Genomic DNA, 24611 nt, shown 5'->3' on the forward strand with positions numbered 1-24611 from the left:
AATGTCTAAGTTTAATGTTAAGTCAGATTTTTAGAAATAAATATAATAAGACTGGGCGGTGGTAACACACACCTTTAATCCCAGCACTTAGGAGGCAAAGACAGGTGGATCTCCAAGTTAGAGGCCAGCCTGGTCTATAAGTCAAGATCCAAAACAGCCAGAGCTACACAGAGAAACTTTTCTTGGGGTGGGAGAGGGAAGACATAAATGTAATATAAAACTGAGACTAAATTACTATCTTAGTCAGTGTTCTATTTGCTGTGAAGAGACATCATGATCACAGGATTCTTTTTTTTTCTTTGTTTTTCTTTTTGTTTTGTTTTGTTTTTTGAGGTGGACTGTCCTGGAACTGGCTCTGTAGACTAGGCTGGCCTCGAAATAAGTAATCTGCTTGTCTCTGCCTCAGCCTCCCAAGTGCTGGAATTATAGGCATGCCTGCCCCCACCCCAGTAAAGCAGCTCTTGTAAGAAAAAGAAAAAAAAGAGCCCACTCTTGCTCACTCTTATTTAAGAACTTCTAAAGGTGTTGAGAACTGCCTGAAACTAAGATCAAAGTCCAACTATGTGTTTATACACTCAGTTGTTTTATGTTTATATTATTATACCTAATTTATTATGTGTAATTGTTAGTCTCTGTCTGTCTGTCTCTCTCTCTTTTTTTCCTAGACATGGTTTGTCTGTAGCTTTGGAGCCTGTCCTGGAACTCACTCTGTAGACCAGGCTGGCCTTGAACTCACAGAGATCCGCCTGCCTCTGCCTCCCGAGTGCTGGGATTAAAGGCGTGCACCACCATCTAGTCTTTGTAGGCCATCTCCTCGTAGAATCTCAGTCTAACTGAGCTTGCCATAATATACTTGGTACTTGGATTCTGCTCCTGCTGAGCTTCTCTGCTTGGGGAAAGACCGCTTGTAACTCGTGAAGTTGGATTTCATTGTCTTTCCTGCCCAACTGCTTTTTTTCCCTTGCTATGTTCTCTGTCTCCATTTATATTAATACCAACCAAATGACAACCCCCACATTCTACCTTTTACTTTTCCTTCTCAGCCAGCCAGTCCCAGCCTTTCTTACCTCCCTTGTAACATAGCTGCAGAAGTCTTATCTGATTGTCTTTGGTTTTATTCATTCAACTCTGCCTTCCTCTGGTGAGGTGGGTTTTTCCAGTAGCGATCTGATCACATTGCTTCCACTGGATCTTCATTAGCAAGAGGAGAAGGCTCTAGGTTTCTGGGCCCGACCACTGTGTCCTCTCAAAGTGTGGGTTCGATTCACTGTGTCTTTAAGATGTAGTTATACAGCATCGCATGTAGAAAATGTTCTTTGATATCATCCCAACATACACCTCTGGTTACTGTGCTTCCAATAATATGCTGGCTCTCAGTGATTGCTTTCCATATTTTGTTACATTTAAGAAATGTTAGAAAATGATGTTCACACTTCAGCTGGACTGCATTTCATGGCCTCTGTACAAAAGAGAGTTGTGGGAAGTCAGGATGCAAGTACAAACACAGACCCAGGTAAATACTTTAAATGTTAAAAACATTCATGTATAGCTGAAGACCTAGCTTTGTGGTTAAGAGCACTTGATATCTTCCAGACTGACTTCAGTTTCTAGCATCTGTGTTGGGAAGTTCACAAGTGACTGTAATTCCAGATGCAGAGGATCTGATGTAGTCTTCTGGCCTCTGTGGGTATCTCTACTTACCCAGCATACAGTCACACATTCACGTGATTAAAAAGTATTGTCTTTTAAACTTTGGTAGATATTTATACATTTTCTTTAAGGCAGTAATTTAAAGGGAATTTAAAATTATGTGATATTAGTTGCTTATCCCAAGTTATCCTTAATTTTCTAGGAAAAATTAGAAACAGCATTTATGATAATCTGAAATATCATTATGATAACCTGGACTTATAATTTAAGTAAAATAGATATTTTCATAAAATAGATATTGCAAGCCTGTTAAAGAGCTCGAGTGAGTATAAAGAATGTTCAAATTAGACTCCCTAGGTCAGGCTTTTCCTTCACTGGTCATGTGGACCTAGGGTGAGAGGCTTGGGGCTCTGGCTAGTGAAGCTGACGTGAGAATAAGACTAGTCTGTGGTTAGGCTGAGAGGGCAAGTGGCTTGTCCATGGGCAGAAGTGCAGACCCTTTCCAAATATTTATTACACCTCTGGCTTTGTCTTCTTATAAAATGCTTAAGTACTCATTGATATAATAATATAGCAAGCTATATCAAATATGAAATAATACATTTCATATAGCTAGGTGCAGAGCATAGCAAAAGTGCCCTTTCATAGTACCTGAACTCCTGGTCCTTGGGTATTTCCATATTCCTAGCTTTTCCCTGAGAATTTAACTGTCATGTCCCATTCCCAGTTACCTTTAGACACTCTCATAGAGTATCCTAGCATGGTGTTCCTTTATGCTGTATTTACATCACAGTGCATTTGCAGCATTGTGGAAGGTGACGCACATGTGTGTTCAATATTAGTGCATAGTTTGTGCATACTAATAAAATAGATACTAGTGAAGTGGTATTTAAAATATATAATAATCCTTAGTATGTTGTTACTTAGTTGTTTAAGTCTGAGAAAATTCGATGACATGGAATACCTTTTTTGTCATGTAAAATAATGTTATTGTCACCTTATATCTGAAAATTGCCAGCTAGCTTATTTTCAGGTTTATCTGTGTCTTTTTCATTTCCTTTCCTTTCTACTTTAAACACTCCCTTCTGTTGCATGAGTAGTTTATTCCTTTTGCAGTTGTGCAAAGGAATATTTAACCTGCTTCTGATTGTTGAGAGCATTGATGTGTTAATGTGTTAGATAGTTTTTAGGGTTATTTTCTTTCTTCTCCCTTCTTTTCTTTGAGTTGGGGGAAATTAAGCCAGGGTCATATTATATTAATTAAGCTGGCAGTCTATTTTCCCACCACCTTTTCCATACACTAACTATCTGTCTTTATATATTTAATTTTCCTATGTTTGTGAAATTATTTTTCTTTTTTCTTTTTCCCTCATATATTTGAATTTACTACAAGATAAGGAAAGTACTTCCCAAGAAGTTGGTTCTGAAAGTGGTAAAAATCAACAAGTCATTTCTGCTACCTCAGGTGTGAGTTCTTGTTCTCTGAGATTAAGTTTGACTTATTAAAGTTATGTCTGCATAATGCGAAAGCCAAAGTCACTCCCTTAGAAAACAGTTTCACCAAGCAAGTGGCTTCATAGAGATAGGGTGACAACTTAAATGGTTTTGTTTTTTCTTCCTCAGATCTTAAAGCTAACCTGTGATTTAAGATTCAAGCTTTATTAGCAGTTTTTCAGTAGAGTTGATATGATATGAATTGTATTTTACATATGAATTGTCAAGTAATAATTTATTAAAAACAAAATGCTGGAAAAGTAGATTTGAGTCCTTGGACAAAAGCAGGGTTCAGCTGTCTGCTTACCTTTGTAGTGGAGAGCCTGTTTATTTACTGTTGAATAAGAGGCAAATAACTAATGAAATTCAGCTGTTAGAATGTTTTATTTATTTATTTATAACTTTAAAAAATTATTTATTCTTATTTTATGTGCACTGGTGTGTTGCCTGCATGTATGTCTGTATGAGGGTGTCAGATCCCCTGAAACTGGAGTTGCAGACAGTTGTGAACTGCCATGTGGGTGCTAGGAATTGAATCCTCTGGATGAACAATCAGTGTTTGCTCTTACCTGCTAAACCGTCTCTCCAGCTCCCAACAGTTTAAGCTATAAAAGTTAGCAGTGAGCCTGTCCTGTGATGATCCTAAATCCATTTTAAGAGTAAGAATTATCTCAGCATGACTTAAGTATTTAAAGTTTTTAAAATGTAGCTAATATGTGTATTTCTCTTAAGTAAAATAATTTAATATATTTAAGATATAAATAGGAAATTATAACTTTTACACAATTTAGATACATTATTTTCCATGTATGTTATTCATAAAAGAAGAGTACTCCCGTGTCTTTAATTATAAATTTCCTTATAGAAAATCAACTCTTAGACTAGAATTGGTTGGATTTTATTTAATATATTGATACCTAGGAAACTTCTATAAGAAATACACATTTTATATTGTTTTGCTGCAGTCTTGTTCTTAGAAAATTAATGACTATAGACATATTTAACATTTCTAATTTTCTTTCCTTAATTTCCAGGACATGAACCTTTGAATGTTCCTCAACTCTTGATTCCAGATGTCTGTCTAAATGTCACGGGAATATCAGAGAAGCCTTTGTCTACTTCCCCACCTCATTTGGTAATAGCCTTGGTGTCTGCACTGAATTTTAATAATAACCTTGTCTCAAACTTACTGTGGCCATCCATATAATCCCCCGTTTTGTAGGTGAAATGGGTATAAAGATGTGCACAGCTCTGTGAGAAAAGCCGAAAGGGACTGGAGTGTTACTTCAGAGCAGTGCTCTGTACTGTTCCAACTAGAACGCTCTAACGCATTGCCGCTTTCTGCAAGTTAGGCCTGCACATGCTTGCTTGTTAGCAGTAAGAAGGATGACAAACTAACATCACCACCCATTTGGTATGTGTTTAACTCAGGCTAGACACACTTACATAGATGTGATTGACATTGAAGCTGACGACCTATTGGGATTACCTGCCAGTGAGGAGCCTTCAGATGACAGTGTTATCCAGCCACAGAGCCATCCTCCAGAGGGCCCATTGTCTGCAGAGTTGCATTGTATGGCAGCTTCAGTTGTCAATGCTGTTCCTCTTCATGCTTTTGAGAGTCAAGGTAATTTTTTTCCTACATTAAAATAAATTAAACACACTAAGATGTATTAAGCCCTGTTACGTTACCCAAAATTTCCTAGATCCCTACATACATGCTTGTGTTGACATTTAGAAATGTACCATTAGCCTTTCAGTTGCCTGGATTGGAAATTTACAATCAGTGTTTGTCTGTCTTTTATGTTCTTGACAGAATCTGCAAGTTCTACTCTAGGTTTAATTTCTGAACCTGCAAAAGGGACTAAATCTTCTCTGGATGGGAATAACTGGAAAGCAAATGTTGTGGACGTGAAGGAACCTGGGATTCTCTCAGTGATCCCGTCAGACAGGCAGCAGGACAGAGGTAAACAGCCAGTGTACTGCATGGCCCTCCCTCCCTCGATTCCTGTTGTGTTAGAGAGAAGTGTTGCTTCTTGGTCTTTTCTAAGGCACTTGAAAGAGAAAGGGATAAGGTATGTAAATGAGGTGCAACCGTGGCTCTAAGCCCACGATACCCACGATAGTTTGCAAGAAGACTTCATATCTCTTGTGCACATTTTCCCCCAGGTAATAAAGTGAAAATAAACATCTTGTCTGAGCCCTTTAGTATTCTGATGTTTAAAAGGAGGAATTCTCATCTTTGAAAAGAAGGAAAACTCAGGGCCAGTAAAAGCACTTTCACTCTTAAGCCTGATAACCCAAGTTCAGTTCCAGATCCCATGATAGAAGAAAACCAGCTCCCTAAAATTGTCCTCTGACCTCCACACTCACATGGTGGCACGCACACTCATCCTGCCCATCACACACAAATGAAAGTGTATGTGCAGGAAATTTGTAATAGCACCTAGTAAATACATGGGCATGGTAGCCAACTAGTAACTCAGGGGTGTTTGTTTTGCTTTTGAGATATAATTGTATAATTTTTCCTCCTATCCTTTTTTTTCCTTCCAAATACTCTTATATACCCTTCTTTGCAAATTTATGACCTCTTTTTTTTTTTAACTAATTGTTCATGCTTGTGTATATGTATAAGCATATATGACAGTCTGCTTCCTCCCTTACATGTCAAGGCCATTTTGGGTTTCTACTGTATTGTTAGTGGAGACTGCTTGTTTATTTCCTGGCCACCCAGACCCAAATAATCACTCAGAAACTATATTAATTACACTACTACTTGGCCTATTATTAGCTTATGCATACTTTTAGCTAACTCTTACATCTTAAATCAACCCATCTCTATTAATCTGTGTATTGCCATGAGGTTGTGGCCTGCTGGCAAGGTTCCAACATCTGTCTCCTCTGGCAGTTACATGGTGTCTCTTTGACTCTTTGTCTACTTTCTTCTCTATCTCTGCTTGCAATTCCTGCCTTACTTTCTTTTACCCTGTGATAGACCCAAGTAGCTTCTTTATTTATTAACCGAACACATTCAAAGCACACAGAGGGGAATCCCACATCACCTCCCCATTTCTGTCTAAATAAAAAGGAAGGTTTTAACTTTAACCTAACAAGATTATATACAACACAACAGGTATCAAGCAAGAATTACAAAAGTTACAATATTTATATCTACTTTATCTTTTATTCTAAGGAAAACTATAATTAAAACTATTCTTCAACTGCATCAAAGACCGCAGAAGGATATAATATTACCTAAGTTAACAGGAAGTGCATTGTAAGCAACTTCCAAAACTCTAGAAATGACAGAGAAATCTCACTGCCTGGACAGTCATCCTAAGTTCTTCTGTAACATTGGGGATCCATTTTCAGCCTATAGGCCCATAGTTTCTGGTAGACTTTTCCATGAAGCAGGAAATTTCAAAGATAGTTCTGCCTATATTGACAGTTTGTCTGTGTCCTGCAGACACAGACATATGTCTGCAGAATGTCTGGCAGACTCTTTCATGAAGCAGGAACCCTGAAGGACTGTCTCGCTTTAGGCAAGTTCATCAGTCATTTCTCTGTGTGTCCTGCATGTCCAGTTCATGTAGCATAACATCAAGCAGTTCAGGCAAGAGCAGTTTCTTGCCCAAATGGCTAATAAACTCCATAAGGAGCCTCTTAGATGCCTATCATCCTCTTGAAGTAGATTGGTGCTGCCAGGAACAGATATGTCTCATTGTCATGAAGTCATATGCTCCTAAAACATTTAAATGCCATATTCTGTTAGTCTTTGAAAAGTTTGAAGAATACCTATCTATCTGAAATATATCTCTGTATATCTAGAAAACCTAACATGACTAGAAGCTTGATTATTATAGATGATGTAGGCCCATATTTCTATATGGTGTGGCAGCCAGGTTCTGAAGCCATAGGCCCACCTGAGGTGGTCACATAGACCTGCAGACAGCCTGTCACTGCCCTCAACAATGCCCAGGATATACTACTCCTTTCTCTTTTGCTATAAATATAGATCGCCTGGGGAGAGGTGTTTACCAAAGCTGATGACTTAGTTGCAGGTGCTGTCCCTAGCCGCACGTTTCCTGGAAAGAGAATATTAACCTGTATTTCTTGATTATACATTAAATTTTTAGATGAGCTGCACAAACACAATACCTTAATAGAAGAAATATACATATATCAAAATTGACCTTAAATTTGTGTCAATAAACCAAGATCCATATTAATGCGAAGTATTCTTCTCTATAGCATATCCCCCCTTTAAATGTAAACAAACATTTATAACCAATACTTGGGAATTTGGGCATAGTTCTCTCCAAACTACTTCCTGCTGTTTTTTGGGAAAAGTAATTTTAGGGTTTTACAGAGACCTTTCAGGTGGTTTTGGTCCATCAAACTACATTAGTCTGGAAGGGATCCACAGGTTCTCATCTTCTGTGGAAACAAAAGCAGAACCTCTTTTTCAAAGCAACATATCCTTAGACCCAAATTTTCAAGTCAAGATACCTTTGAAATATATATATTGGTTTAGCTTATCAGCTCCTAGAATCAAATATCTCTATAGTTAAAAAATTCAAAGAATACACAATAATATACATACTCCAGATTCTCTGTGTCTATTCCATCTTTAGGTGGCTTATTTGTTTTTACTCCTTTAATCTATGACTGCCTGGACTCTGTCTCTAGTTTTAGTTTCTCTATACTCTTTTTATTCTCTCCCTTAAACCTATGTACATTTATCTAACACTGTGACCCATTTAGATGTCTTTTTTCATCTGAATGTGTCTTTTTTGCATATCTGTAATCCTTTTCTGACCAGGACCGCTTCTTAAAATGCTAAGTGGCGTGGCTAGGACTAATTCTGTTTTGCCTTTTGCCTCTGCCCAGTCCAACATGGCAGAAGTCTGTTCAGTGCCATCTCTGCAAGTCATGCTCACAGCCCCATTTTCAGGCACACAGCAGGTCTGTGTTGCCATTAAGTAAGTTGTAGCACTCTGCTCACAAACCCCATTTAAATGCTCTGTAGCCAGACCTTCCAAAAGAGTCAGAGTTGTTCACACAACTCGCACAATCCAGGAAGCCTTTTTAAAGGAGCTGCATGGGTTTTGCTGCCAATTGTGAGTAGGGAAGACTTCTTCCTTAGCACTTCCTTCCTGCTTGCCGCCAGCAAACAGAGCCCATCTGAAAAAAAAAAATGCGACTACCAAGAAGGTGCGCTAAACTGTTTTTTGTATGTGTATCTAGAATTCCTTTTCAAGCTCTCTCTATTGGCGGAGACTGCTTTTTTGTTCCAGACCACCCAGACCCAAAATAATTACACAGAAACTGTATTAATTAAGTCATTGCTTGACCAATAGCTTAGGTGTCTTTTTAGCTTGCTCTTATATATTAAGTCAACCCATCTCTATTAATCCATACATCACCATGAGGTTGTGGCCTACCAGCAAGGTTCCAACATCTGTTTCCTCCAGTGGCTACATGACATCCCTCTGACTCTGCCTACTTTCTCCTCTATCTCTGCTTGGAATTCCCACTTTGCTCTATTCTGCCCTGTGACAGACCCAAGCAGCTTCTTTATTCATTAACCAAACACATTCACAGCATACATAGGGGAATCCCACATCATTGTATACCAGATCTTCCCTGAGGGTGATTAAAGGAGACACTTCAGGCTACTGAGAAACAGGACCAATAGTCAGATAATAAAGAAATGTGAGAGTAAACTGAAACAGGGTAAGGCAGTGTCAACACTGATACCATCTTCTCCTGGGAAGGCTAGCCAGGACTAGGACCAGAAACTCTCAAAAAGCTCTTATCTTTCAGAGACTTTGTTATATAGCTTGATCTTCATAAAATTCCTATGAGCGAAGTACAGTAGACAAAATAATGTGTTTTTAATGGATTTCTCATCTGTAAATATTTAGGGACCAGATACTAAGAGAGAAAAGGTACCTGCAGGTTGTCAGCCTGTGGGCAGTGACTGTGGGAACTAGGACTATTAGATACCGGCTGGCAGTGCTGCGCAGGCTGGGTGGTGACTGAGCAGCACACATCCAATCTCCTTGAGAGGGTAGGCCAGTTACAAAGAGACACCAACAGTGATTGTTCAAGGGGGCACGGATGAAGGGAGAAAGTGCACTCAGACTGAGGCTTGACTGCAGTAGTGCAGTTTTGTGGCACCTGCTGGATTTGGGAAGTTCGAATTTGTTGAAAGCAGGAGCAAGAGCTGAAGCTTTGGAGGTGGAAGGAAGGCTGTGCCATTGTTAGACATACTGAGACATTTAGACCTTTAAGGTAAGGCGTTAGAGACGCATGAAAGGTTTGGTGGGGGAAGTAACAATATCAAATTTGTGTTTTTAATTTGTCCAATTAGGCTTTGTGGAAGATGGACTACACAGGAAAAAAGTAGGACGTTATTTGAGGTCTGTGTTGTGAGCACACCAGTGAAGCAGAACAGGGATGGAGCCGTGGAGGAGGGAGAGCACCCTCGCTTACTCTCCGGCCTGTGACTTGGGGAACATGGTGAATAGTAGTGTTTCCTGAGTTGGGGGCCAGGAAAGAGGCAGCCAGCTAGAAGAGAAGCAATGTGTTGGTCTTCCAATGTTTCTGCTTGGTTCACATTCTGCATGGTAGCCAACACTGAATTAGCTTTTACTGTGTAATGCTGTTGGTTTTCAGAAGTTGTTTTTTAATGCAGTAGCAGTTTGTACGAAGGGATAAAGACGGCATCCAGATCGCTATGTGTATAGCTGTGTGTACTACATTGTTCAGATCTGTAATCCACTACAGGCATAAATCTCAGCAGTCCAGAAAGTGAAATAAATGTGTAAGTTTCTTAACTAATAAGAGATTTGGAAACTAATGGCATGTTGGCTTAAATGTGATTATCCTTATCTTCTTTTCCCATAAGTAAGATTAATGCTGATTTTTCTTTGATTAATGTTAGATCAGCTAGAACCAAACTTCCAGTTCAAGGAACAGAGCACGAAATTGGACTCTGGGGAACAATCTTTACTTTGGACCCTGCTACAGGATGTCCCTGCTGCTTGTCCCACTCCAAGCCCTGCTCCTTGTCCCACTCCAAGCCCTGCTGCTCGCCGCATTCCAAATCAAGCTGCTCAAAAGTTAGAACATCTTACTGCCAAGCTTCAGAAGATGGACGAGCAACTGTTAACAGTGCAGACCATTGTGGAAAATATAGAGCAGGATTTCCCTGCACCAGAAATACTGAATCTACACTGGGAAAAGGTATCTATTCTTACTCTTATTTCCTAATGTTTTGTTTTTGTCTTTTGGTGTATGTGCGTGTGCGTGTGCGTGTGTGTGTGTTGGGAGGGGGGTGTGTGCTCATGCCTGTGGTGATGGCTGCCAGTCATTAAATACATAGTATTGTTAAGTATTTTTTCTTAAACGACCAAATCTCTCCACCGACACACATAATTTCAATCAGACCAAATTAGACCGAATTAGCAGATGCCCATGTTTAATGGCTGCCAGCACTCCCAGGTGGCCGCCAGGAAAACATGGAGAGAGAAAGAGGAAAAAGGGGAGACCATGTGTTTATTTTCGGGGTGGGGACAGTTTAAATAGCCTGTGGGAGTGGTCTTGACCCTCCCTGGGGAGAGGTCACCATTTGGCAGGCTTTCACAGAGGTGGAGTTTGAACTGAGGCAACTCCCAGGGGAGGGAGCTTTGAAATGGATCTTTCCGCCCAACATTCCAAAAACGGATGCCAGGGGGCTGGGTGAAGCCCCCTAACTAAATAAGTATGATTAATATGATATAATTTTAGATATATGACTTTGTTAAACAATGGGGAAAAATTTAAGCTAGAAATTTTTAAACTCGGCACTATTGACAGGCTAGATCAGCAGTTAACCTGTGGGTTATGACCTTTTGGGGGTCAAATAACCCTTTCACAGGATTCTCCTAAGACCATTGGAAAACAGATATTTACATTATGATTCATAACAGCAAAATTACAGTTAGGAAGTAGCAATAAAAATAATGTTATGGGGGCTGGAGAGATGGCTCAGAGGTTAAGAGCATTGCCTGCTCTACCAAAGGTCCTGAGTTCAATTCCCAGCAACCACATGGTGGCTCACAACCATCTGTAATTGGGATCTGGTGCCCTCCTCTGGCCTGCAGACATACACACAGACAGAATATTGTATACATAATAAATAAATAAATATTTAAAAAAAAATAATGTTATGGTTGGGGTCACCACAACACGAAGAACTGTATTAAAGCTTTGCAGCATTAGGAAGGTTGAGAACCACTGGGCAAGTTAATTGTTTTTCTTTCTTCTGTGGTTCTGAGGTGATTCACATACTAGGCAAGTGCTCTACCAGTGAGCCCCACTCCCAGCTGCAGGTAATTCTCTGTCTTCCCATGCATTTACAGCATCCTGGTCTTCCCTCACTAGGTGCTGCTAGCACAACCCAAGTAATTAACAATCAGCCATTGTTTCCCTGACATTGTCAAATAACACTCAGATCACCCCCAGCTGAGAACAACTGCCAGAAGCTTTTAAGTGGGGAGCCCATGCTCCGAGCTGCAAACCAGAATGTGACTTGAAATCTCTGCGGTCAATGGCATTTTCCTCTCAAAGATTTTTTTCTGTTTTCTGTTTGTTTGTTTTGTTTTTTGAGACAGGGTTTCTCTGCATAATCCTGGTTGTCCATGAACTTATTTTGTAGATCAGACTGGACTTGAACTCAGAGATCTGCTTGCTTCTGCCTGCTTAGTGCTGGGATCAAATGTGTGTGCCAACACCTTGCAGCTGATGTGGTAGTTGTTTTATTTTATTTATTTATTTATTTTTTTAAACCACAAACTTGAACATGGCCAAATGAACCTTGAGCATCAGAGTAGTCCGTGGAGGCCTTTTCTTCAAAGGCCCTCTTGAAATGGCTTTCTGAACTAGTAGTAATGCAAATTTAAAGCCAGACACATATATGTGTATATGTGTATTCTCTCTCTCTCTCTCTCTCTCTCTCTCTCTCTCTCACACACACACACACACACACACACACACACATTCTTAAGTAAGCTTATGAAAGGTTTCCCTAGGACCTTTTCAAGTATCCGTATCCTCACTCCCCACGTGTACTACCTTCCTTCTTCACCTCCAGTTTCCAGCACTTTCACTTGCCGAGTTTAATAGAACAGTTTGCAGGCCTAGAGACAGGACTACCAGGACACTGTGAACAAGTACTAACTTGGAAGCTTAGGAACCAGAGTTGAAATCCGTTTCCTGTCACTGTGGAAATCACTCACCCTCTGGGCCTCGTTTCCACATCTGGATGGTAGCTGACGTTCTCCCCAGCTACAGAGCCATAGGAAGCTGTTGCCTAGCCCTTGTGAGAAGTCATGTCCGTTTGGCTGCACATGGTAAACGCCTGCTCTTCGTGATCCCTGACAGTTGACACATGCTAGATTTTATCATGTTTCTTCCATTTTTGTTGTATGATTAAAATGCTTAAGATATACATAAATTATTTATGATATTTTGACATTATCAAAGAGTAACATTTACAGCAGTTGTTTTGCTGTGTGTGTCTTTTTCTGTAGGTTGGACGGGTAGATCACATGGAATTGTCTTCTGGCCCTGAAATTGAGAAACCATTAGCTTCAAAAGCCATTAGCATTTCTGAAGAAGGTTTGTGTTGGGTACCTGGGCTGGTATTGAAGCCTGGCTTCGAAAAAAAGCTAGAAATACTTTTTTTACATGTAAACTGAAGCCATTGCTCCCTACCTTATTCCCAATGTTTTATTTTTCTTTTATTTTTTTATGTTATACATGTATTTTTCCTACATGCATGTGTATACCACGTGTGTGCATCCTGTATCTGTTTCCTTAAGGATTTCATTCCCCCTTCCATTATCAGTTCTTTCCAAGTCTGTGAGTGGTAAATCATCCTTGTCTTTGAAAATAGCTTAGCTTTACTGTGATTATTTAGGTCATCACATAGCTGACGGCAGAATTCTCATGTCTTCTCCAATTCTGGTGTTTCCCTCATGAAACACTAGACACTCTCCCAGCATTTGTTGAGTTTATACTGCCTATATGCTGTCAGTCTAACTGATGTCTTAAAATCACTGGTTAATTTTAAAAACTTACTTTTTATTCATTTTTCTTTTTTGCTACAATATCAAGGTATGAATTTCTTACACCTTGATAGATTTTCCAGTTTAAAGGTTTACCGTTGGGAAGTATGTGTTGGTTCCATCTCTCTTTCTCTCCCTCTGTTCTAAAAATGCCTATTAAGTATGCTTGGACCTTGTTAATTTAATGGTTTAAACTTACATGTTCATTTATTTGCTGGGAAGGCCAATGCATGCCTGGAAGGCACAGGACAACTTGAGGGGGTTGGTTCTCCTCCATTAGGTCAAACTGAGGTCAGGCTTGGCAGCAGAAATATTATCTGCTAAACCATCTCACCAGCCCACGCTGTGTTTTCCTGTTTGTTTGGTTTTTGTGTGTGTTCAGTGTTTCATGATTTCTTCATCTATAGGGCTCAGTGGTATATTCATTAGTATTTCTTTCAGTTTGCCTTCTTTGTTTTCAATCTGTTTCTGCTTTGCTTTCCTAGCTTTACTTAAATGTAATTGCTTTTTTCACTTTATATTTTTTATAGTTTTTTTCTTTGGTTGGTTTTTCAAGACAGGGTTTCTCTGTGTAACTTTGGTGCCTGTCCTGGAACTAGCTGTGTAGTCCAGGCGGCCTTGAGCTCACAGAGATCCTCCTACCTCTGCCTCTCAAGTGCTGGGATTCAAGGTGTACACCACCACTGCCTAGCCACTTTATTTTTTTTTTATTAAATTAGTTCTCTGTACTGTAGAAAGCTTTCAGAATGTACTGTAGGCTTCTAACATATGAGTGTTTCATGTGGAAGCATGAGCACTTGCTACACTTTCCTTTGTGTTTCTTGATTGTATGTATGCCTTGGATTAGTGTGTCTCCAGACGCATGAGGATGTGGATGATCGAAATGATACAGAGGAAACTTCAGAGACAGAAAATCATTCTAGCCAGAAAACCCACGCATGCCCTTCTGCTGGGTCAGCTGTCGGCTCTTCCGTGGACTTGGACTGGAGCATCACTTCTCCTGGTACTCTCTCCAGTTCTTAGGGCTCTTTAGTGTTGCTGTGACTGCACCCAGGAGGGTCCAGCTGTGAAGGTGTGAAGTAAATACACTTCAACCATGAATGACACCCTCTTTAACGGTTTACCATTGAATCTATACTAATAGAATTATATTTTATTTTTATAAATATTGAGAAATTTGAAATGCTAATTATTAGAATTTTAAAATTTAATCTATAACAGTACTGTGGGTTATTAGTTGAGCCCCTGCTGTTTCCATTGCTGTATTTCCTGCATGGGCCCTTTTTAAGGTTGACTGAGGTAGAACATCATTATTCTCAATCCAGAGCTGAGGTTGAGGTCTAGAAAGGGTTAGTGCTGCTGTTTGTGTTGATTTCATTTGGGGATGCATTGTTATTACAAGTGCCATTCTTGGGTCCTCAGGAGACATTTAGTCATATGAACGATACACATAGCATTTCTTGTGTAACCCTAGTAACATGAATAAATTGAACTGTTTTCCCCTAGTATTTAATAGATGATTTGTAAGCTTGAAAAGAAATATTTTTTAAAACAAAGTAAGAATTCTGATGCCATAAGTAGGCCTCTCCTTCCAGGCTGGCTTCTCGGAAAGAGTATGAGTCATTGCCTTGCTTTTGTCGTCAGGATTGCTTGGAGTTCTCTCCTCTACAACCTCCATCTCTTTTTAAAAACGTTACTGGCAAGTAGTTGATTGAGATTGGATTTTAATTTTGGAAACAGCCATAAGATTCCTAAAGACTCTGCTTGTGCAGGAAGACGCCAAGCTGAATGTGACTGTTTCTCATGTGAATGGAGAATTACACTGTCTAACTGCCGAGTTAGCTCTGAAGGCGACCAGAGGAAGAGTTCCAAAAACAGGGTTAGAGTAACAATTTTAAAGTGCTCTTTATAGGGCTGGAGAGATGGCTCTGTGTTTAAGATCACTGGCTGCTCTTCCAGAGGACCTGGGTTCAATTCCCAGCATCCACATTGCAGCTCACAAATGTCTAACTCCAGTTCCAGGGGATTTGGGACCTTTACACAGACATACATGCAGACTTTTCTAAATCTCTGATTAATAATTGAAGTTTGAAAAGAATTGGCCATGGTTCAGTTGGTCTAGGACTTGCTGGGCAAGCATGGTAGTTTGGATCTGTGCTCTGCACATTAGAGCTGTGCTCAGCTGTGCTGGAGAGAGAGATGAGAGTGTCCCTGGAGCCTGCTTAGTCAGCCAGCTTCAGCGAGAGGCCTTGTCTCAGAAAGTGAGGGAGAGAGAGTGATAGAAGGCACTTGACGTCAGTCTCTACATACGCACACATGAGAACACACATGAAAATACTGACCAAAGATTTTAAAAGTATTTTTATTGAACAATTTTTCATTCAATATTTTTCATCATTAACCTAAATCTTTTCATTAACAATGTTTCTTTCTTTTAAGGTGTGAATAACGGCAATGAATTATTTGAAAGGTGAATCTTTAAGACTTCATGATTTTAAATTTGTTAAGATTTGTATGTTAATATGTGTTATGGAAATTTTAATGCTTCTATGAATGTGAACTTTTATACTTTTTGTTTTGTTTTTTTGAGTCAGGGTTTGGTTTGTCTGTGTAGCTTTGGCTGTTCTGGAACTCACTCTCTGGACAAGGTTGGCCTTGAACTCAGAGATCCACCTACCTCTGCCGCCTTAGTGCTGGAATTAAAGGCATGTGCCACCACTGCCTGGCTATATTACACTTTTTGTAGTTTAAAGAAGTATTAGAAATTTCCATCCCCGATGAGTATTTTAGAAAACTGGGGAGTTCTGCATCACATTTTGTTGGTGTTTTAGAATTAAGTAATTGGAATGTAATAGTAATTAGGTTGCATTAGCTGCATTCTTATGTTATGTGTTAAGCTCCAGCAGTTAAGACCTATAGCTCTAGGACTGGAGATATGGCTCAGTAGTTAAGAGCACAGACTATTCTTCCAGAGAATTCAGGTTCCAGCACCCACATGGGAAAAAAAATTTTAAAGGTCTATAGCTCCTTGTAATAAAATATAGCAATACCATGTGCCTTTGTATGAGCATGACATTTCTATTATGACATTCTTACCAAACCATGGCCTGATTTTGATCATGAGTAGAATAGAGGTATGCCAAAGAAAACTTTATAAAGTGACCAGCTAAGAGTTCTCAAAAGCATCAAGGTTATGAAAACTACAAAAGTAGAAATTGTTTTAGATTTGAGAAGACAGATGTGATAACAGCTAAATTTATAATACCAAAATGGATTCTGGGCAGAAAAAGAACATTAGTGGAACCATTAGAAAATGATATTGTCTGTAAATCAGTTAATAGGTCAGTTCCCCAGTTCTGATATAAGATTATGTCAGATGATCACATTTGAGGAAGCTAAGTAAAGGAATGTTGGAGTTTTGCTACTTAAAAAACATTTTTTTAATTATGTGTGTGTGTGTGTTTTGCCTGCATGTGTGTCTATGTACCAGTTGTGTGCCAGGTGCCCAAAGAAGGCATCAGATCCCCTGGAATTGGAGTTACAGATAGTTGTGAGCCACTATGTGGCTGCTGGGACTTGAACCCAGGTTCTCTGTAAGAGCAGCCAGTGCTCTTAACTGCTGAGCCATCTTTGCAGCCCAAGTTTTGTTTTAATATGTGTCTGTGGGTATGTGGAGTTGAGTGCAGCTGCCCGCTGAGGACAGAGGCATTGGATCCCTAGGAACTGCTGTAGTTACTGTAAGCAATGGGTGCCCTTACCCACTGGCCCATCTCTAGCCCATTTTGCTTCTTTCTTAAAGTCTGGAACTATTTCAGATGAACTGTTTAAAAATGTTTTACTTGGGCTTAGAGCTAGTTTTCTGTGAAGTCGTCGATAACTAGGCTTTTCTGCTGAGTGATCCCAGAATTTAGAAATAGAAGACTAGGTGTCCCTCATTTATGTTCTAGAAAAAGTATTACATACTCATTCCTGCTTAATGTGATTAAGTCATAGATAACAAACTTTTATTCCTGAAATTTTATTTGCAAGTGTTTCAGAAGATCAGCTCCAGGTGACTGGATTGACAGACATTGCTGACATCATTGATGACCTCATAACCAAGAATGGAGTTTCCAGTGAAGAGCTTGGCTTATCAGAAAAACAAGCTAGAAGTATATCCAGGTAATCATTGAATGTGTGTGCACGCTAGGCATGGGACCCTGGGTCCTGTATGTGTTTGAGACAAGATCTCAGGGCCTTGCTGGTACTAAGTACACACTCTACCATTGAATTAAATCCCAGCTTCAGAAGGATCTAATCCACTTAAAATAATGCAGGTTTAAAAATATTTAAAATTTGCTAGATTTTAATTTAGTTTTATGAAAGTAAATTTGATTTGAAGCTTAGAATAGATGTTTTCCTCATAAATGCTTGTGTGGTGTCTTCTCTAACAGCATGCTCATTGTTGTATGTAACTCAGTATGTCTGTGTTCTGGGAGCTTTCCCCTGGACTCACTGTGGTAAACATATCATGAGGTCTGTTTCCTAGTAGACGTCATTAATGATTAACCCGTGGTACTTTTATCCTAACTGCTAACCCAGAGAAGCATAGTAGCGTTTCTGTGAAACATTAAAGTGTATTTTCCTCTCAGTCTTTCCTGTATGGAATCAAAGCTGACTATTCTGTGCAAATTTTCCTTAATTTTGTATACATCCAGACTTAGTTATATAAAATAGGCAAGCCTGTCAGGTGTGGTGGCATGTAAAACCAGGGAAGTAGAGACAGGAGGATGTCCAGTTTGAGGTTAGTCTGGTCTACATAGAGAGACTTTATCACAAAGTAGAATTTAACTGAATTTCCTAGTTCAATTAAATTCCATTATTAACTTATTGAAAAGGTGGTACCAGAAAATAAAGCACAAAGAGACTGTATTTTTAAATTTTTAAAATTATGTGTGTGGAGATAAAGGGAAAGGAATGAAGAAAAATGTATACTTCAGTAAAAACAATAAAAAACTATGTATATCTGAGTCAGGGGTAGCATATATACATGTGTGCATGCAAGTGCCCAGAGCCTTCAAGTCCCCCTGGATTTAGAGTTATAGATGGTTGTGAGCCACCTGATTTGGGTACCACATGTCAAATTTGGGTCCTCTGCATGAACAGTATGTGCTCTTAAACATGGAGACATTTTTCCAGCCCTTATGTGGTGGTTTGAAAGAAAATGGCCCCCAAAAGGATGGCACTATTTAGGAGGTGTAGTCTTGGAGGTTGAAGTCTCTTATGTTCAAGCTACCCCCAGTGTCACAGTCTACTTCCTGGTGCTTTCTGATCAAGATGTAACCAGCACCCTGTCAGCCTACATGCCACCATGCTCCCCATCATGTTGATATGGACTGAACCTCTGAACTGCAAGCAAGCCACCCCAATTAAGTGTTTTCCTTATAAGAGCTGCCGTGTTTGTAGTGTCACAGAAGTAGAAACCCCAACTAAGACACCCTACAAAAAGACTTCCTCTATAGGATATGTATACATACATATTATAACCCTCTGTTAAGAGAATAAACCCCAACTTAATTGCCTTCAGTTGTCCTTTTATCCCCTGAAGTTAATGAGTATGTTATGAACGTCTCATCAGTGGCCTACTAAATTAATGATAGAATTTGATTTCTGGTCTTGAATGGTGAAATTATAATGCAGAGTTGTGTCATTGTGCTGTGGGAGCTCAAGGGAGGAAAGACAGTTTACTAAGCTAGCATGAGCAAGTCCAGACCTGATCTGTATTTCAGAGGACTAATGAGGTGTCTCTGCAGAACAGTGACTTAAGGTAGAAGTCACTGGTACATTAACTTTGAGTCCTCTGAAAAGCAGATGCCAAGATGGGATTTACAGTGTGGCACCAGGGTGCATATTTGCTAAGAACATTCTCATAATTTTCCTTTTTCTTTGGTGGTAGGGGAGGGGGCAAGGTCTCACTATGTAGCTTTGGCTAGTCTGGAACTCATTATGTAAACCATGCTGGCTTCAACTTCTAGAAACTCACATGCCTCTGCTTCCAAAGGGCAGATCACCACCGTCCTTGACTGTTGCTGACCTTCGTGAGAGCACAGCAGAGGGCTGACTTGAGGGCTTGCGTGTGTGTTGCGGTGCCTTCTGTTCAGAGCAGCAGCACTGGATAGGTTCTTCTGCAGAGCATAGGAAGAGCCAGTCATCTTGCTTATTTTTCAGGATTCAGCATCCTTCTGGCAGATGCCCCCAAAGAACTGAGAAGGAGAGAAGAGAGATTAAAATCTGGATGAAAAGAAAGCGAAAAGAGAGAATGGCCAAATACTTAAGTGAGCTGGCAGAAAAGAGGGGACAGGAGCGCGACCCTTTCTGCCCCAGAGACAGCCCAGTAAGTCTGTAGTACCCCAGGAACGGCGTTCTCACTGGATACATACAGGGTTTTCCTGACAGACGTTCAAGGAAAAGATTAATGTAATTTGGATGTCTTTTTTTATCGATCAAATGTTAATCAGTTATCTGAACAAAGTGTTTTAGGCTATTGTGCAAACTGCTCTATTTAATGAATTTAAATATTTTTTTCTCTATCAGGCTAATTAAGGCTCTCTCATTTTAAAAAGACAAGGAGGTTGAATGGGTGACCAGTTGGAATTGTTTCTTTCATTTTCAATGAAACTCATTGGTAGCTGAAACAGCCATGTACATACTAAACATTTTTGAAACTTGGCTTGGGAGGCTGGAGAATGGGTCAGTGATGAATCTATGTTCTGTTCTTGTAGAGAACTCAAGTTTGGTTGTCAGGCAGATCGCAATCCCCTGTAGCCCAGTCTAGGGAACCCAACACCCTTCTCTTCTGGACTCTTCTACACTCCTGTGTGCCCATTCACACAAACAAATATACATAATAGATGTTTTTTAAACTTGATTTTATAGATATAAGCTATCTACAAAGAATTTTTTTTTTGAGCCATGGTCCATAACTAGCCTAGAACTCTGTATGTAGACCAGACTGGCCTCAAACTCACAGCGATCCACCTGCCTCTGTTTCCCAAGTGCTGGGACTAAAAGTGTGGCTTTTAGTATGCTTACAACATCCAGCTCTGCAAATAATAGTAATTATTATTATTTTTACTTTTGAGATAGCAATTTATTAAGTTGCTCAGAATGCTAAATGCATTCAAGGAGCCAAGCTGAAAATAAATGATTCATTCGTGAAGACAGAATTAAAAGAAGGGTCTCTATGCTGGTGGCATAAACCAGGAGTATAGCTAGATACCTGGGAGGCTAAAGCTGAAAGATTTCAAGTTCAAGGCCTCCCTTAGGATATCACGTGAGTTCAAAGTCAGCCTAAGCAACTTAGGGAGGCCCTGCCTTAGAACAAGATAGAATATGGATAGGTACCTAGGCAACTTAGTGAGGCCCTGCTTCAGAATAAGATACAATACGGATAGGTACCTAAGCAACTTAGTGAGGCCCTGCCTCAGAATAAGATACAATACGGATAGGTACCTAAGCAACTTAGTGAGGCCCTGCCTCAGAACAAGATAGAATATGGATAGGTACCTAACTCAGAGCAGAGCCTAACATGCATGAGGTCCTCAGCTCAATCAATCTTAATCACTGAAAAAAAATGACTCATGTGTTACAAAGAATTTTCTAGAATTAAAAGAACAGTGTGTGTTGCAGGGATAGTTTCTGCTGTCCATTAGACAGTGTTAGTTTATAGAACCTTGAGTACTTAAAGTTCTTGTGTCTAGATCCAGGAGAATTTTTTATTTTAAGAATGAGTAGGCTCAACCACCTAATAATTAGAGCTTCAGAGGTGAAACAAATAGTATTGCCTTGATAATCCTATCACTCTGAAAGCACGTGTGGACTTAGGGTATAGAGTATAGTTCATTTGAGTATTATATTTAGAGTATTGGAGTGTATAGTCTACTCCTTTATAATTCTAAATAAAATATTTTAAAAGGATCATTATAAAAACATTATTACATTGTGTAAGTGAATTTTTAAGATAAGATTGTCATATTTAAACTACATGAAGCAAAAGTCAGTGAAACTTATCTAAAATTTGTGATTTGGGTCAGCAGTATGACAAAGGTATTTTCTGACACTTTGAATTTGATCTCAAGAACCTCCATACACATCCCATGATATGCACATATCCATACACAGACACTTACAAGTACATAGTGTGTGCTTCACTTACCTGTCTCTGGGGAAAACCTGCAGCTGTAGTGTAGCACTTTCTTTTTTAAATTATTTTATGTGTGTGACCATTTTACCTGCATGTATGTCTGTGTATTGTGTATCATGTGCATGCCTGGTCCCCACAGAGGCCAGAAGAGGGCTTTGGATCCTCTAGACCTGGAGTTTTTGATGGTTGAAAGCTGCCATGTGGGTGCTGGGAACAACCACACCTGGATTTTCTGGAAGACCAGTCAGTGCTTTTAATCACTGAGCCATCTCCAACCTGCTAACACTTCCTTAGTGAACTTTCAAGTATTCAAGTACATAATCAGAATCTTGACATGTACAGGGATATACGTGTGCATGTATGTGTTCTCTCTCCTGCTAAGGGATAAGCTCTAACATCACCTTCACTGTCAGTCAGATACAAAACCCAAACAGAGAGTTATGTAAATTTAGAGTAAACTAGCTGTAAAGGTTTAAGAACCACTTTTGAGAGTCAGTTTTCTCTTTCCATTATAGGGTCCCAGGAATCAAACTTGGGTCTTCAGTTTTGGGCAGGAGGTGCCTTTCCTTGCTGTGCCGTCTTGCTGGTCCTAATGCATAAAATTTGAAAAATAAGTCATAATGAACTCATTGCACTGGGTTTTTGGAGATAAGGTCTCTTTTAGTTCAGAATAATGTGAAATTCATGATCCTTTGCCTCAGCCACCTAACCAGAGTTCATGGTGTTTTAATCTAAGATTACATTTTACACTAAGAGAGAAAACCTTCTGGTGTTTTGCGCCTTTGTAAATGCCAGAAGAATGTCTAGTGCTTTAACTGTTTGAACTGAACAATAATGAATTAACTGGGTATTTTCCTGTGCAGTTTTATATGACTTCAAGGCAGATCAGGCAAAGACAAAAGATGAAACATGAAAAAGATAGGTAAGTCTGGAAGCTGGTACCCTCAACATGCTGTCTAGCTTGCTTGCAACTTGGGAATTACATAATAGCTTCCTGTTAGTAGACAGAATGTCATGGGAGATACCACTTTGTGAAAAGAAAAGCTGCTTAGGAATTTGCTTTCAAATCTTCCTTGTACATTCAGTTTTTATGACTTATTTCTGCTGCCCTCCCATACCGACCTGGATTTGTCTGTCTGTGTCTGAAGCACCTCAGAAGCCAAACCACAAGCACCTTTATTTTATCATTATCATTGAGCCAGGATTTCAATATGTCCCTAGGTTGGCCTCAGAGTAGCCATCTTTCTGCCTCGGTCTCCCAAATTATAAAGTGAGCGAGCAGCACCCTCCTCCTCAGGGCTGTAGTCATCCACTATACAGTGAACCTGCAGCGCCCTCTACAGGGCTCTAGTCATCCACTATGCTGTCGAGTGACTGGGAGAAGTCTCAGAAGGTAGAAGGATTTGTAGAACATGTACTCACTCTAGAAATGAACAGGAAAATGACATTTGGTTTCTAAATACAGATTGCTACTGTCTGACCACTATAGTCAGCGGCTCTCACAGGCATACTGTTTGATGAATGAACTGCTGTCTGACTCCCCCGCTCAGCACTGCAGACAGCAACGTTGCTCTTCTGCAAGGAGGTAAGACAAGTTTGGCCTTGTCAAAATAATCACCTGGCAAAATAATCTCGGAACCTACCATAGCATTGAGGTTTGCTTGCTTTCAGAAAGGGTCTCCTGTATCCCAGGTTGACCTTGAGCGTCCCTTCCTCCAGCCTCTACCTCCTGAGGATTACAGGTGTGCACTATACACCTGCTTATGCAGTGCTGGGCCTTGTGCACTCTGCCTGCCTAGCCACGCCCCTGACCCAGATGCAGCACTTTCGTGTATCTTCATCTTTGCTACCTCGATTTATAATAAAGTGAAGAAAAAATTAGCGCCATAATTATGAGCTCTTATAAATTTATAGAATAATCAAGGAAAAGGAAAAAATTGTGTTAAATTTCTAAGTAAGCTATGACAAAGCATTTTGGAATACCTGGAATAGGGTGTTTGGTCTCTTCAGTCTATGAAGAGTCCTTCTGGAATTTGCCTCTTAATTCCTCTCCTCCCCGCCTGCCATTATCATTCAGGCAGGAGCAGCCGGCTGTCACTCACCGTCTGCACATCTCATCGTTACTGTCCTGCCCTGTCCAGTCATGTCCATCCAGCTGCGGCTCAGCAGAGCTCTCTATAAACTAACACCTGCAGGGATTTCAGATATGAATCCAGTAGGCAAAAGTTTATTAAATACAGAGAGGTGTAAATTTTTTTAATGTGGCCGACATACATGTTAGTGATTTATATAGTTGTTATTGAGAATATCAAAGGCACCCAAGAATTTTTCTTCAATAAAATAGAAGATTAAGTACATAAATAAACTGCCACATATATTGAGAAATTGAAATGGGTATGTCTTTTATATTATTAAAATTTTGCTTGTCAAAATTTAAATTTTTCGAAGAATAATGTGTTTGATGTCTGAGGTAACGCTGCAGCACAGCATAAGCAACTCTGAGTTTTTAAAAATGAAGTTTTTAATAATCATGTGATTCTCCTTTAGAGAGAATCCACATGGGCAGAATTTCCTAATAAATCGGCCTGGAGGAGGCAGACACATTTCCAGTCGTCTCCAAAAGGGGAAACCCTTGGGGCAGCCCCAAGGCTCATCTCAGTGGCGGGGAGGTAAGATTTGAAGCCTTTTCTTTTGTGATTTGACTGTGTTCTAGGGGTCTCCAGAGTTATTTTATTAGTAAAAAGAAACTCCAGTTCCAACAGAGAGTGTGGCATTGAGCAGCTGTGAGTTATCCCAGGAGTTTGCTCTGTTGCTTTGCAATGCTAGTTCTCCTGCTTCACTAACCTGGGCCACCACTCCTACCTCGTGGCTTCTTGGAGTCCATGGAAACACTGTCTCTATATTCATCCCATTGTGAGCCATTGCTGTCACCCTGCTCCACAGCCCCAGCCACCTTCCACAACTTCCCTGCTCTGTAATCGCTGGTTTCCCAGCCATGTAACAGGCTTTTTGTACTCTCTTCCTTAGTGGAAATCATCCTTTACACCCTGAGTGTCTTCAAAGACATCCTTATCCATTTAAGATTGGGTCTTGCGGGCTAGACAGATGGCTCAGAGGTTAAGAGCACTGACTGTTCTTCCAGAGGTCCTGAGTTCAATTCCCAGCAACCA

The 24611-nt window shown here is 39.9% G+C and overlaps 1 protein-coding gene across 7 annotated transcripts in view; it reads left to right on the top strand.

The window, feature by feature from the left end:
- The window catches only part of Cplane1 (ciliogenesis and planar polarity effector complex subunit 1), a 96665-nt gene that overhangs the window by 66125 nt on the left and 5929 nt on the right, over positions 1-24611 (top strand). For 3 of the 7 annotated variants that reach the window (XM_048428927.3, XM_048428919.3, XM_048428937.3), the window contains 14 exons: positions 1409-1513; positions 3044-3115; positions 4179-4279; positions 4576-4771; positions 4961-5110; positions 10094-10395; positions 12723-12810; positions 14107-14262; positions 15699-15729; positions 17289-17420; positions 19467-19632; positions 22305-22363; positions 22907-23026; positions 23989-24110. In XM_048428927.3, the coding sequence (XP_048284884.3) occupies positions 1409-1513; positions 3044-3115; positions 4179-4279; positions 4576-4771; positions 4961-5110; positions 10094-10395; positions 12723-12810; positions 14107-14262; positions 15699-15729; positions 17289-17420; positions 19467-19632; positions 22305-22363; positions 22907-23026; positions 23989-24110 (1800 nt within the window). Of the gene's footprint in view, positions 1-1408; positions 1514-3043; positions 3116-4178; positions 4280-4575; positions 4772-4960; positions 5111-9844; positions 10046-10093; positions 10396-12722; positions 12811-14106; positions 14332-15698; positions 15730-17288; positions 17421-19466; positions 19633-22304; positions 22364-22906; positions 23027-23988; positions 24111-24611 lie in introns of those variants that run through there. The other 4 variants (XM_048428946.3, XM_048428975.3, XR_007230933.3 and 1 more) reach the window with 4 other exon arrangements.

The sequence above is a fragment of the Myodes glareolus genome, chromosome 15 (assembly GCF_982192425.1).
Source record: "Myodes glareolus chromosome 15, mMyoGla1.1, whole genome shotgun sequence".
Classification (NCBI taxonomy): Eukaryota; Metazoa; Chordata; class Mammalia; order Rodentia; family Cricetidae; genus Myodes; species Myodes glareolus.